General features: G+C 37.7%; 1 protein-coding gene across 1 annotated transcript; it reads left to right on the forward strand.

Annotated features, from left to right (window-relative positions):
• Nucleotides 1-1,399: 1,399 nt before the first annotated feature.
• camkk1b (calcium/calmodulin-dependent protein kinase kinase 1, alpha b) lies at nt 1,400-11,889 on the forward strand. Its single transcript, XM_080889360.1, has 17 exons — nt 1,400-1,471; nt 3,942-4,273; nt 4,365-4,412; nt 4,507-4,560; nt 4,646-4,697; nt 4,800-4,933; nt 6,706-6,742; nt 6,852-6,873; nt 7,013-7,101; nt 7,720-7,919; nt 8,082-8,135; nt 8,232-8,305; nt 8,845-8,932; nt 9,017-9,145; nt 9,646-9,749; nt 11,248-11,298; nt 11,659-11,889. The coding sequence occupies exons 2-17, from the start codon at nt 4,019-4,021 to the stop codon at nt 11,738-11,740; spliced, it is 1,473 nt and encodes a 490-aa protein (XP_080745486.1). The 5' UTR covers nt 1,400-1,471; nt 3,942-4,018; the 3' UTR covers nt 11,741-11,889.
• Nucleotides 11,890-13,978: the final 2,089 nt, after the last annotated feature.

The following is a 13,978-nucleotide window of genomic DNA, read 5'->3' on the forward strand; positions in this document are numbered from 1 at the left end:
TAATACTTCGCAGAAGTAGAGTAACCTACTTAACACATTTACCACCCAATGCCCTCAATTAACCATGTTGGTAATTACGAAAATAATTTTCTCCCTGTCTTTATTTACATGTGTGCACATTATATTTGTAGTTTTAACATATAATTATTGTTTTTATCCATCAATTTTGGAATAAATTTGGAGTAACAAATTATAAAGCATATTAACATTTTTCTTTTTATTAAGATGCCAAATTACAGTTATTTACTTCACTTATTTACTTCTCGGAGATCTCAAGGGTGCAGGCTCAAATTTGGGAAACGTGGTCTAATGAATTTGTTAAGCGCTGCACTTTTAAAAGAATCCGAATACTTCTTATTCGTGTTAGTTTAAACATCTTTTTCACTCACCTTTTCACTGCTCCTGGCCATGTGAGTTATTTTGTCCTCGTCTTCCAGCAGCTCTCGCAGCTCTCTGGTTCTGCGGACGCCGAAGTGAAACCGGACCGGCAGAGACATGCTGACCGTCCGTGCTCTGGATGCTCTCTGTCTCCTCAGTATAACACCTGCTGGCTCCTGAAGCGTCCTTCGGGAGCTGTTGATGCTGCATTCAAAGACAGTCAGAGGTTATACTACTGCAGAACTTGTGGAAGTAAACATGAATCTTCCTTTGAAAGTTTGACATCCTGGAGAAAGAAATGTTTTGCTTTTTTTTTTTTTGTAATTTTTGCTACTTTCTGCCGAAAGTAGTTAAACTAAAACATATTTATGTTTTAGTTTAACTTAAATAATAACTTTAGTTATTGGTTAAATAATAGCCAATAACTAAATTGGTAAAAATGCTTCTTTAAGCTTGTGTGAACCTTTCACACAAAAAGGTCTGTGTGGTTTTCTTTGGGAGTGTCTTAAAACTGAGTTTGAATGTGTAAAAATCACTGAAACACATCATCTATTAATGAATCAAGGACTTGGGAAAAAGCCTTTGAAGATAATGCTGGTAGTTATTTATTCTTGTCAATAAATTACATAAATAGTTTCCTTGCCATGCTTAATATTTGTTCAAGATGAGTTCTAGAGAATTTCAAAATAATTTAAAAGAATTGTAACTTGTAATGATTAAAGACCTTAGTATTTATATACTGCATACTTTTTATATAAATCTGCTGTATTTATCACAGTAAAGGATGAAAAGAAAACGGCAGTACACAGCATATTGTGAGAGTGTGTGTTGTTGACATATTGTCGCTATCACTGTGGGATTATTCTTGGTTTTGTGTGTCTCTGTTGTCTAGCCTTGTCCTGTCTTGATCACCCTGTCAACATGACCACTGCTGCCCTCAGAATAACTGAGGCTATATGTAGCCTCAGTTAATCCTTAAGTCCAGCGCTGCCATCCGTCAGTGAAAGTCCTGCACTGAGACTGAGAGGCGCTTCATATCCAGACAACATTCAGATTTACCACCACAGCTCTGAACACAGGACATGTCCACTGGGTGAGGAAGCGATTCTGCTTGTACTTAATTTTTTAAAATTTTGCATAGTGATGTGTTTTACTGTGTGTGTGGTATGCTGAAGACAGCTCTAATGAGGTTATAGGGTTTTATTTTAGGTTTTTTTTGCATTTCTTAGGTCCTTTTCTCCTTTTTAAAAATTTATAACAACATTACTTTTTAAATGTGCAAATTGTGTCGTCTTGAAATATTACAGATCTTCACAAAAAGCTTTGCAGTTCTCAGTTTTGCATTATGGGCAACAGAAGTCTTGCTCATAAAGAGTTAATGGTTATCTGCACCTTCTGATTGTTAGGATTTCTCCTTTTCTGTGTCTTTGCCTTTGTTTCTGTTCACATCACTTCTTATCTTATCTATGCTTGTGCTGGAGTTTGCAGAAGTCATTATTTATATAACTCCAAACTCCTCAAAGGATTATTTCAACTCACAAACCACAAACGGGCCTTTCTCTTAACCAGACTTTCTATTTGCACAAAAAGCACAACACATTTTATTGTTCGCAAAAGTTTGCAGAAAAAGTGTGAAAAGAGTCCTGTGAGTCTGTGATTGCTGCATGTTGTGAGTAAATAAGAAATAATTATGGCATGGAGGGGATGAACAACAACTAACAAACAAGGTTAGGTTGATATTTCGAGTTTTTTTGTACGTAAGTTTAAAAGTTAGTCCTCTGAAGTATGGCTTCAGAGCAATCACTTGAATTTTAATTTTGCTAGTTATTAAAACAAAATCACTGATGTGAAACTCTCATTTTGACACGATGTGCTAAAAGCTGTCCTTTCACTTTTCAGCACATCTCTTTTCATTTTTTCTGTCCCTCCATGAAATTGTGATTTTTCTTTCACAGTACATGAGCTGTAGTTTGAAGTATTGTGATTATTCACTGTCTCATTAGTTATCACTGCACCGACCTGAAGTGAACAGTCACTTGTTTTGGTTACGGGCAGTTTTTTGCTAAGACTGCAAAGACTCCTGAGACAGTTAATGTTCATGTGTTTTCAGTGTTACAGGACAAACATTACTTTCTGTTTCTGGGTTCTGGTTCCTGGTTGGATTTTATTCTTATTCATTTCTTGTGTTTGTAGTGTCCCAGTGTTTCTGTCTTTTCCTCTCTGTCTTGCCTTACGTTGGTAGTTTCTCCTCCCTGTGTGTCATCTCACTCATCTGTACTTTATCTCATCGTCTTCACTCACTCCTTTTCCATGTGTGACTTGTCTTCTCCTGTCTGAGTGTCCTTGTTTGCGATTGCCCGCCCTGTCTTAATTGTCTTGTTGTGTAATCAGTCCTCTGTATATAATTAGTCACGTCTTTCCTTTTGTCCTTTGTCAACAAGTCTGTTTTGGCTCCCGCTAACTCTTATGATCTGAAAACCTCATCCAGATCATAAGAGCCCAATTTTGTTTTACACCTTTGGACTCTTGAAACTGCATTTTTCTCCTTTTACTACTGAAGACCAAATTTACCACATCTTCACGTGACACTTTAACATCAGATTGTTTATATTTTACCCTCAACTCTTATGCAGTCAAATAACAACAACATTGCTGGGCTTCTTCTTTATTCCACAAATTCTGGTGCCTACATTACCCACAATGCAACAGTTGCTGCGGCTTTAGTGCAGAAATAAATCTAAAAATATCAAGGCATCCTGCTGTTTTAAAGTCACAAAAATCATATAAGGAGATTTTTGGATATTATTGCATGTTTGTATATTTCAATAACAGAACACTTAAGAACAGTTGTGCAAAGTAATTAAACCCAACATTTCAATAGTTCAACTTTAAATTTTTCAAAAAAAGTGATAAAGGTGATAAATCTTGTGGTGACCTGGCTGCATTATGGTGTACTATATGATTAAATGTTTGCATACAAATAAAGAGATAACAGTTTTAATCCTACCTGTGTGCCTCCTTTAAGATTTACTATAAATGTTAAAAATCAGTCATTATTTTAGTTAATCTTCTGTCTCTATTGAATTTAAGGCAAAAATGTAACCAGATGCTCGGAAATGCCATAGCATTGTAGTCTTATCAAAAACAAATACAAAGACAGTCAGAAGGTCATAGTTACATCTACAGTGACAGTGTCACCCTGAGGCGTTAGCCAACATCCCACAATCTGTCTGTACAGACTCTAACAAGGTTGGAAAACCTGCTCCTTTAATGTGTGTCTTAATGAGAGGCAACATTGAACCTCATCGCCACAGATGTAGATGCACTGACTCTTGGTGCGGTCACAGCCAGCAATATTATGCATTAAGATGTTAATATTGTATTAAAATGCAGCAGAACATTTTTGCATGAATCAGAGCTGATGCAAATGTCAACACAGAAGTACTACTCAAAAAAAATCGAAGCAACATATTTGACAGAGGCTATGCAGTAGTACTTTCTTCCAGTCAAAGATCTCAGTATCAAAATCTCGTCATGCCTCTGTTTCTGCTTCAACCTGTCAGCACCATGATGCGTCCTCTAGCTCTTCACCAAAACATCTCTGGGACGCTGAGCTGTGAGTGAGTCAGAGTTAACCACCATGAGCGCTGACACCGTCAGCAGGCCAGAGCTGGAATTGGAGAACAACGGCGAGCTTGCTGACTTGGTGGCAGCCATGAACGTGGCCGCCAACCGTTTAACCCCTCCTAATGGCTACAGGTCGGGTGGTCCAAGGACCACCAACACCAACCGAATTCGCCTCTCAGACAGGAAAATGTCTCTGCAGGAGAGAGGGAGTCGCATGGCCCGACAGCCAACCATTGAGACCAAACGTGTGTCAATCACTGGCGTTGATGTGAGATATTCTTACATAATTTTCACATTATTTTTAAATAATTTGATATTTTACTGATCAGATAATGGAATTCTATCCTTCACTTATGTAGGACTGTATCCAGCTTAACCAGTATAAACTAAAGGAAGAGATTGGAAAGGTAAATTAAAATCATGATATAGCATATACTCTGGTAATACAGAAGTGAGGGAATGCGATTTATGAACCTTTTTACCTTTGGTGTTTCACTCCAGGGTTCGTATGGAGTAGTGAAATTGGCTTATAATGAAGATTCAGAAGAGCACTATGTAAGTCAAAAGATTAAACTATACTGAAGAATTTACATGTCAGTTTGCCTTTATTACCACAATTTGCTTTATTTAATTCATTTAGGCAATGAAAGTAGTTTCAAAGAAGAAGCTGATGAGGCAGTGTGGATTTTTGCGTGAGTGAATAATTATTCTTAGTCATAAGTATTAATTCCCTTTTGGCATTTTTGCTGTGGTTTTAGTGGTTATGTGTGTGTATGTATGTGTATACATTCCAGGCCGCCTGCCAACCTCAGGGTCAAAGTCACAGCAGGATCCGTTCCCTAAAGCCGCCTTGCCTCTGGAGAGCGTGTACAAGGAGATCGCCATCCTGAAGAAACTGGACCATCATAATGTTGTCAAACTGATCGAGGTTGGTACGAGGACTCAGTCTTACAATCTCATTGGAAGCTTAGAACAACACAAATAAACACGACAAACATTTCAGCTTTGAATGAAAGTTGTGCTGAAGTATGCACGATATTGAATGCAATAAACACTTTATAATAGAAAAGTCTTTTTCTGCTTTTAATACAGAGCGGAATGCAACTTTGGATTGGATAATATGTTGGATTAAGGTTCAAGCAGAGATGCAGGGAAATGGTGGCTTACACAGAGTCACAGAGTGATTCCCCACAGAAGTGACATCTTCAACATGCTTCGTATCATGAGCTGTTATTTGATCCAGGAAAAAGGCAGATATTAGATAGTGTTGGTGGGTGGTTTAAGCCCCTTCGCAATGGTACACACTAATGTATGTTAATATCAGGCTTTTGTCTTGAATTCTCCCAGTGGATTCACTCTGTAGTAATCACTGATATTTATTCTTTCTAGAAAACATAACGAGCAACTTCTAAAGTTGTCCCTGCTGTTGGCAGCTTCAAACCTCCAGCAATGGACTAAAAAGAATCTGCTCACATCTGGTTTTTGTCTTCAGTTCGGTACCATAAACATTGCTGGGTGAAATGATTCTGCATTAGTGACTGGTGTAAGGTCCAACTCCAGTCTGCAGTGATGGAAACATCTCACGGCTGATTTAGACTTCGGCAGTGAATCTTCGTAGAGCTTATGACGTAACCTATGTATGTGGTTGACATGGTTGCCAGCATGCATCCCTGTGTGTAGTGTTAATTACATTGTGGTCACGGCCCAGTATTTTATGTGGTGCCAGCCACAATAGAAACAAATAAAAAAACCCTCTGATGTATTTCCCTGGTGGGGCAGGTTTTTTTTTTTTTTGTGTGTTTTTTTTTCTCTGGAGGAAAACATATCTATTGCTCAGGTTTTTCCACATCTTTGAACATTCCCTCACATTCACGTCAATCGTTTTTCAAAATCTCCCTTCAAGAATTGTGGACATATTATGCTGAGGCAATGTTGTTATTTTCTTACTGATACACTCAAAAACTGAGGCTGGAAATGCACAGGAGGAGTAGAAAATAGGCCAATTCAGCCTGAATCAATGAGAGGTGTAGGTACATTTTCAGAGCGCTGGACGTCAGGTTACATTTTAAGATTTTAGAGCGTCTTGGGGTTAAAACGTACCTACAGTGTAGATTTAACAGAGGCTAGTTACCAGGTGAGGGCAGCACTATTGCCTCACAGCAGTGGGTTCAAACCCGAGTACTGACCGCTCTTCTGTGTGGAGTTTGCATGTTCACCCTGTGCCTGAGCCCTGGTTGCTCTTGCCGATGAAAAACATGCCAGATTAACTGTGCCTGTGTCATCCCATCATTAATCTGATAATTTACACTTCCTGGTTGTATTAATGTAGAAAACCAAAACCATCTATTTCTTCTATCCCTGTTTGAGTCAGTCTTTGTAAAAGATGTTTAAAAACAAACAAACACTGTAATTGTGTCACTGGCCTTTGTGCTGCTTCCTTGTGCTTAAAATGTGCTTGTGGTGGACAGAACGATAGACTAGAAAAAGACTAAACTTTCTCCACTAGCAAAGGGAAAGGAGCCAAAGACTTATTATTTTAATAATGATGATGATGATGATGATGATGATGATGATGATGATGATGATGATGATGATGATGATAATAGTAGTAGTAGTAATAATGATGATAATAATAATGATAATAATAATAATAATAATAATATTACTATTATTATAAACATCAGTTACTGTGTCTTCCAGGTGCTGGATGATCCTGATGAAGATGGACTTCACATGGGTAGGCAATAATTTATATTTATTATAATTTATGAATCTATTTTGCTGCAATACTGTTTTCAATAAGAAGGCAAGAAGTCATTAAAATCTCATTTTAATCTGTCTTCAAGCCTTCGAATTGGTGACAAAAGGGTATGTTGTTGTGCTTTCATGTATTCTATTGAGCTCTGAATTGGGATTTTATTGAGTTGGGGATGCCACCATGATGATTAGATACAGCATGACTATTTAATGTAAGTTTCTGCTTTTGTGCACCTCTCATGTTGGTCAGACCGGTGATGGAGGTGCCTACTGACAACCCTCTAACGGAGCAGCAGGCTCGCTTTTACTTCAGAGACGTTGTCCTTGGAATAGAGTACTGTAAGTACACAGACTTTCTGACACATTTCTATCTGATTTTACATATCTGTTCAGTTGCATTCACTTCACTCATAAGCCTCAAGGCAGGAATGGGTGAATATCTGTGTCTACAATTTGTTTCCATATGAAATTAAGCCCAAATGATCGTTCCTGTCACAGCTACACATTTCAAAACGATTAGCAGCTTAACTAAGTTGATTTTACTAACTGCAAATATGTTCATCATGAGCTTTTACAATATCAAGCTGAGGTGTGTGGAGACCAAAAGCAGTCAGGATCTGTCTCAGATCCAGGAAGACACCCTGGACAGGAGGATGTCCTCAATTGTGTCTCTTCAGTAGCTTGGGAATGATTCAGTATCCTGCTGGAAAAGCTGGAGGATGTCTTTGGGGCAGTGAAGTCTGGTGTTTCTGCTTTGACAGCTGCCCCATGATCTGGGTCAGATAAGCTGTTGGATAATATTTGACTTTAAAAGAAAAATATTTGAGAAAATATTCAAAGGTTAATTTTAAGCTGTTTTTTAACTTTAGAATATAAAACTGTACATAAATAATAAACTTAACAGGAAAAATGTAAATGTAATGTAAATTAATGTTAAATCTATATTTTTTTGTGCAGTACACTACCAAAGGATTATTCACAGGGACATTAAACCATCTAATCTGCTGTTGGGAGATGATGGCCACGTCAAGATAGCAGACTTTGGTGTGAGCAAAGAGTTTGAGGGGACAGACGCCCTTCTGTCAAGCACAGCGGGGACGCCGGCCTTCATGGCTCCGGAGATGATGACCGAACACGAGCAGAGCTTCAGTGGAAAAGTGAGACAATCTTTTCCCTATTGGTCATCAGTGATTTAACTATGCTTTGATTTTACATATCAGGCTGTGTTAGTTGAGAGAAAGTATCAAGAAGTGATGCTTAGCGAACCAGCTGAGAGCCTTTCAGTGGTGTCACTGTGATCATTTGTGTTTATTTGCCAGGCATTAGACGTGTGGGCGATGGGAGTCACACTGTACTGCTTCGTCTTTGGGATGGTAAGCATGTTTGCAGCATGATGCTTGTAGATTAATACACTTTTACATCAGTCGTTTAACATTTGAATCCCTTTTCTTCTATTTTTCCTGCTTTAGTGTCCTTTTTATGATGAATACATAGTTTCTCTACACAACAAGATAAAGAACAAACCTGTGGAGTTTCCAGAGACGTAAGCAAACTGTAGGATTGTTCAGTAGACAATATCAGATTTTGACTTTCAAGGTTTGTGTAAATGTTCTATGTAGATACATAAGACTAAAATATAGTAGGACCAGTATGGGTTAAAATCGTAGTTTCTTATAGATTCATTGAATAGATTTCTCCTGAGATCAAGCAAAAAATGGGAACAAATCTATTTGCTTTTGGTCTCTGATCATTTATTTGATTATAATTTGTTATTTTCTTTATTCATAAGTGTTTTATCAAATCTAGTTAAAGGTAAGGAGTCAGTAATTTGTGTTTTTACTTTAATTCATTTATCTTCTGTCAGCTAGCTGTTTTTTTTCATCGGCGCTTTAAATATTTTATAAACTTGTGCTCACTTGTTTAGCATTTTGGAACTTACTGACATTCAGTCTATAATGATTTGATATTTAATATTATTGTATAATATATTATTATTCATCAGTAGCTTCATGTCACATGTTAACATACCTAAATGTGTTTAATTCCTATCCACTTATTTTTCTGACTCTTTTATTTTGACAGGCCATTAATAAGTAATGAACTGAAGGAGCTCATTGAAAGGATGCTGGATAAAAACCCTGAAACAAGAATCACCATCCCAGAAATTAAGGTGAGAAGGAAAATCTATCACATCTACATCCTAGAATCACAGAAACAACATCAATTATAATGAACATATGTGGTCCGGATGCAGCTCCATCCGTGGGTGACAGAGAACGGTGCAAATCCTCTCCCTCTGGAGGAGGAGCACTGCACGGTTGTTGAGGTCACTGAGGAGGAGGTGCAGAACAGCATTAAACTCATCCCCAGCCTCTCCACTGTGGTGAGTCGCACACATCTGATTGATCATGCAAAGACCACAGTACCTGCAGCTGGCACTGTGGTCTTTGCAAAAAAAAAAAAAAAAGTAATGTATTGCGTGGCTGTAATTTGAATGTGTTAAAGTAACGCAACAACAACAATGAAAAGAAACAAAAACATCTCATCTGCATGTTTTAAATGGTAATCTGGTAGTAGAACTCAATTACTTCAGTCCTTTATGCTTCAAAACCACGCAAGAGAAAAGAGAGAAAGCACACAAAAGTAACAGTAAAATGGTTAAAAAAAATCAGTGGGTTATTATGATTTTGAAGTGCTCAGACCTCCTGCCTCCAGAAGCATGCATTAGAAGACATATTGCATGCTTAACATTGCATGGGATAATTTTTTTAAATTATTTTTTCATTATATAATAGAATTAAAAACTAAGATTTGCAGCTCAACAGTTTACCAAAAATGTAAATCAAATGGGAATTCACTGATACTCTCTCTGATGTCCCTCAGATTCTTGTGAAGTCCATGCTGAGGAAGCGGTCTTTCAGTAATCCCTTTGAGTGTCAGGGCAGACGGGCGGAGAGGTCCATGTCTGCCCCTGGAGGTCTTCTTACGTAAGTAGCCTACTCTGCAAATCCTGCCTGCGCCGCTCTGCCAGACTGCCAGCTCTGCGATTAGGCCTCTAACAAAGCAAAGCAGCGAGCAGATGCTTGGATAAAAATAGATCAGTTCATATGTAGAGTCTCTTTCCCATATTACACATAGGAGATCTACAGTTCCAGCATATCAAGAGCATTAATCTTCAAATACCGAGTAGCTCTTACACTGTATTTGTTGTGTCCTTAAACGAGCAGCAGGCAGATAAAAGCATTTGTCCTCTCCTGATAAGCTAAGTGGGAGCCCCCGGTGGCAGCGGTAGTGGCTGCGCTGCTTTTGTTTTCCATTAACGGTCTGTGGGGGGCACAGCTAATTACGCCTCCATGAGAAGAGATGAGAAGCTACATCCTCCTCCACACTTACCCAGCTACCAGCAGTACTACAGCACAGAGCTGCAGTCTCCCACTCAGCAAAATATGTGAAGCCCATCTGACACATGTGATGAGTAAATACTGAAATCTTCTGATCATTTGAGCTAATAATGGCAACGCTTTTTAAATCAAATTAAAGGCAGAAATATTCCACACTCTGAAAGGTATTGATTGGCGCTCCAGCCAGCTTAAAGAAGATCAAAACTTTTTAGATTGATCTTCTTGGAGGGATGACGTAGTGTGGCACTTTGATCCAGGTCAGAATTAACTTCATGTTTAGCCTGAGCCAGGTTAATCTTCCAACGCATTATCATAGTATAATACTAACAAATGGGGTTGTTTTTTTTAGACATTTTTTAAAAAATTCCAGCACAAATTACAATATATTATTAATGGACGATCACAGAAGTAGATTTATTCTGTTTCTTCGTCTATTGCTTGATTTTATTTTGACTGCTTGTACGCTCAAGTTTTTCAGTCATTGGAAAAAAAACCCGGTGGGCAAAAATAGCTTAAAAAAGTGATCTTATTCATCTTATTTACGTATAACCACAAAATTAATGAATTGAACTCACTGATCTTTTTCTGCAGAGAACATGTCTATCAGTAAAATATGAAGCACTAGCCAGCAGCAAAAACAGCTACCATCACTCAAAATCTGGATAACAGCACCTCACAATCTTACACAGTAACACAATACATGTAAAAACTGAAATGTAAAAACAAAACTTTGCAAATGAATGACTTTCATTCTACACATAACACACCCAAAATCCACAACACGCTCTTTTGTACAGATTGAAAGAGTTGTTAAAGATTAAGGCTACAATTAAGATCAGCAGTTCCTGCACTTCTCTTGTATTTATGCTAAGCCAGTATCAGGCTGTAGCTTCACATTCATAAATATAAACAGACATATAGCTGTCATCAAATTTTTGATCTAACTCTGAAGGAAAAAAGCAATTTTCCCCAAAATTTCTGTCCACAACCAACTGCTGCGTTTCTAAAGTAAAATTTGTGTTTGTCATAAACTGCATTACAAACTTTAAATCCTGGCCTCTTACGTCACATCTCCTTCTTACAGTGGTTCTTGGGGCTTACTGGGGTCTTCGTCTCACCTTCATCCTTCCTTGAGGTAAATTTTTAAGCATTTAGGCTGAGCTCAGATGCTTCATACTTAGTGGAGCTCATCGGTTGTTTGTTCAACCTTAAGAGGATTTAGGAGGAACAAGACAACACAAATCTCTCAGCAACGAGCTGTACCAAAAATAAAAGGACACATGGCGTTGTTGACAACTGCTTTGTGTTGGCTTTTCCTCCCTCTTGCGTCCTATTGAGGTTGATGTTGGGGGGCAAGTGATAAGCTTTGCTGTGAAGGACGAGTACGCCATAACATTTGTAGTCTAGTGTGACCCCTCCTCCCTCCTCTTCCTCACATGCAATCTCACATAGTGCTGCACCTTCAACGACATGACTGAGCGTTTGTCGCCTGCAGGAAAGTCAGCAGAGAGGGAAGCAGAGAAGGAGAGTTGGAGGACTTGTATGAAGATGAAGCTTTTACAGAGAGTGCTGATTAATCTGGCTCACATGGATTTAAAACACAGAAAGTATGTTTTTGTACATTTATTTGTGTCTTTTTCTCTTAATTCTTTTGTTCGTTGTTGCTTTTGACATTAGAGGAGAAGATTGTGGTCATTTTGTAAATTTACTGAATATTCAAGTAAAGATTTGTAGTGCATGAAAATACAGAAAAAGATGATATTATCTTCCATCCAGGCTTAAAAAAGTAAATATACTCCATGAAGATGAAGATATTTTTACATTTTCCTACAGCTGTTGAAGATAACAAAATATAAACTATTGAAACAATGACTGAATCACGTTTCTTCTGTCACGTTTAGTTTTGTTGCGTTGACTATTAAACACTAGATGGCAGCCTTGAGAAAACCTATTATTTCATAATGACTTTTATTTGAATGTTTCTAGGTTGACTATCAGTGGCTGCTACAGCTGTGCACGCATGAATGCACACTTCTTCATTACCACTATTTCTAATGATTCTGTATATCGGCTGCTCTTCATGCTTTTGACCAGTAGAGGGAAGCATTATGCAGCAATTATACAAACTCAAACTCAACAACCTGCCCTGCTGAAGGACCCTTAAGCTATAGACGATTTAGCACCATGGACACTGCTATAACAATCAGCCGCAGATCCACCTCACCATTACAGTAGTTCAAAAACAGCTTTCTAAAATTTTATACGGTTATATGAGCGCTGAACTGGACACTTTATTATGGACACATAAACGTGAATACAGTCATTGCTTTGTGATCCATTATATAAATTTGCTGTAAATTGATCATTTAAGAAAAAATGATTCTCCCTATATTTTTCAGCTTAAGGATATATATATATATATATATGTGTGTGTGTGTATATATATACACACACACACATATATATATATATATATCCTTAAGCTGAAAAATATAGGGAGAATCATTTTTTCTTAAATGATCAATCACGTTTATTTGCCACTGTTAAGATGTTTTATCCGGAGTGTATTATATCACAACCCTCCTCTCTTCTTGTGCAGCAAAAATAGATGTTTCAGTAGTGAGGACGAGGCGTGATGCTGCAAAATTTAAAATCCCTGAGCAAGAGTGCCACTGCCAATCACCATCACAGCTTCACAGTAACAGCACAACGCCCTGATCAGCACAGATTTTAAGTTTATCGCACTGAGCTGGATTTAGAGAGGCAGGCTTCACCGTAGTACAGGTGGGCTGAAGGTTTTTCTGGGGTTGCGTGTAGTAGGTGGAACAATATCTCTGATAGTCTGAACAGCAGAATATGGAAAAGATACAAAGGCAACAAGTAGAGAGTAAAAAAAAAAGGAAAAGGTAAAGACCAATAAAAGAGATATGAGCTGGTACCATGTGATTGCGGTGGAGAAGCTCGAACACAGAGCTCACATTGTCAAAGGAGCTCCAGATAAAGGTGTAGAGCTCGGGTTTGATGAGTTGTTGCTTGCTTCTAACTACATGATGAGATGTTACATTGGCTCTTTCAATAGATTATGAAGTCATCTGTCTCTCTCATCTTCATCTGTCTGACCATGTTAATCAGACAAAACATACTCTTCGCATCTCTCTATTCTCCCTCTACACTGCTGTGGTAGAATACCTGATTTAGCACCCATGTTTTACAGGATGAACATCAGAGCTATTGATAATCTTTTAACATATTTTATTTCAAATAAAAAAGATGTTCCTGTACGTGTTTCTCAATAAAACCCCATTCATGTTCACCAATTATTTTGAGTCAGACAAAGGAAAAGTTAAATCAGACAGTGATATAATGCCATGAGTGTCAAATCTAATTAACAGTTCCATTTTCAAAACAAGAATAATAAAATTAAATATCAGGATGAGTTTGTCATTGTCCATTAAATAGGCTTGATTTCAAGTGGATTATTCTATTTCCTGACTTGCAGAAAAAAAGTGGCACAGTTTAAAGTACAACATTATAAATAAGAGTTAAATCTTAAAGAATAATAGAGAGAAATTGTCACCAGAGCGTGAACAGCTAAAGCTAATTAACCCCCTTTTCTTTCAATTAATAAAGATACTTTAATGCTCCAGAATCTTAGTAACTCTGTTTTAATATTACATAACAAAAAACAGCTGAATCTCAGTTTGTAACCAAAAGAAAGACTGGCCCGATTAATCGTGTTAATCTTTTTGCTCACTTGATGACAATTTATACTCCTTGTTATCACCTGTTATTCATAAAAATGTATGGTAGTCTTT

This window comes from Rhamphochromis sp. 'chilingali' (genome assembly GCF_963969265.1).
Source record: "Rhamphochromis sp. 'chilingali' genome assembly, chromosome: 8".
Lineage (NCBI taxonomy): Eukaryota > Metazoa > Chordata > Actinopteri > Cichliformes > Cichlidae > Rhamphochromis > Rhamphochromis sp. 'chilingali'.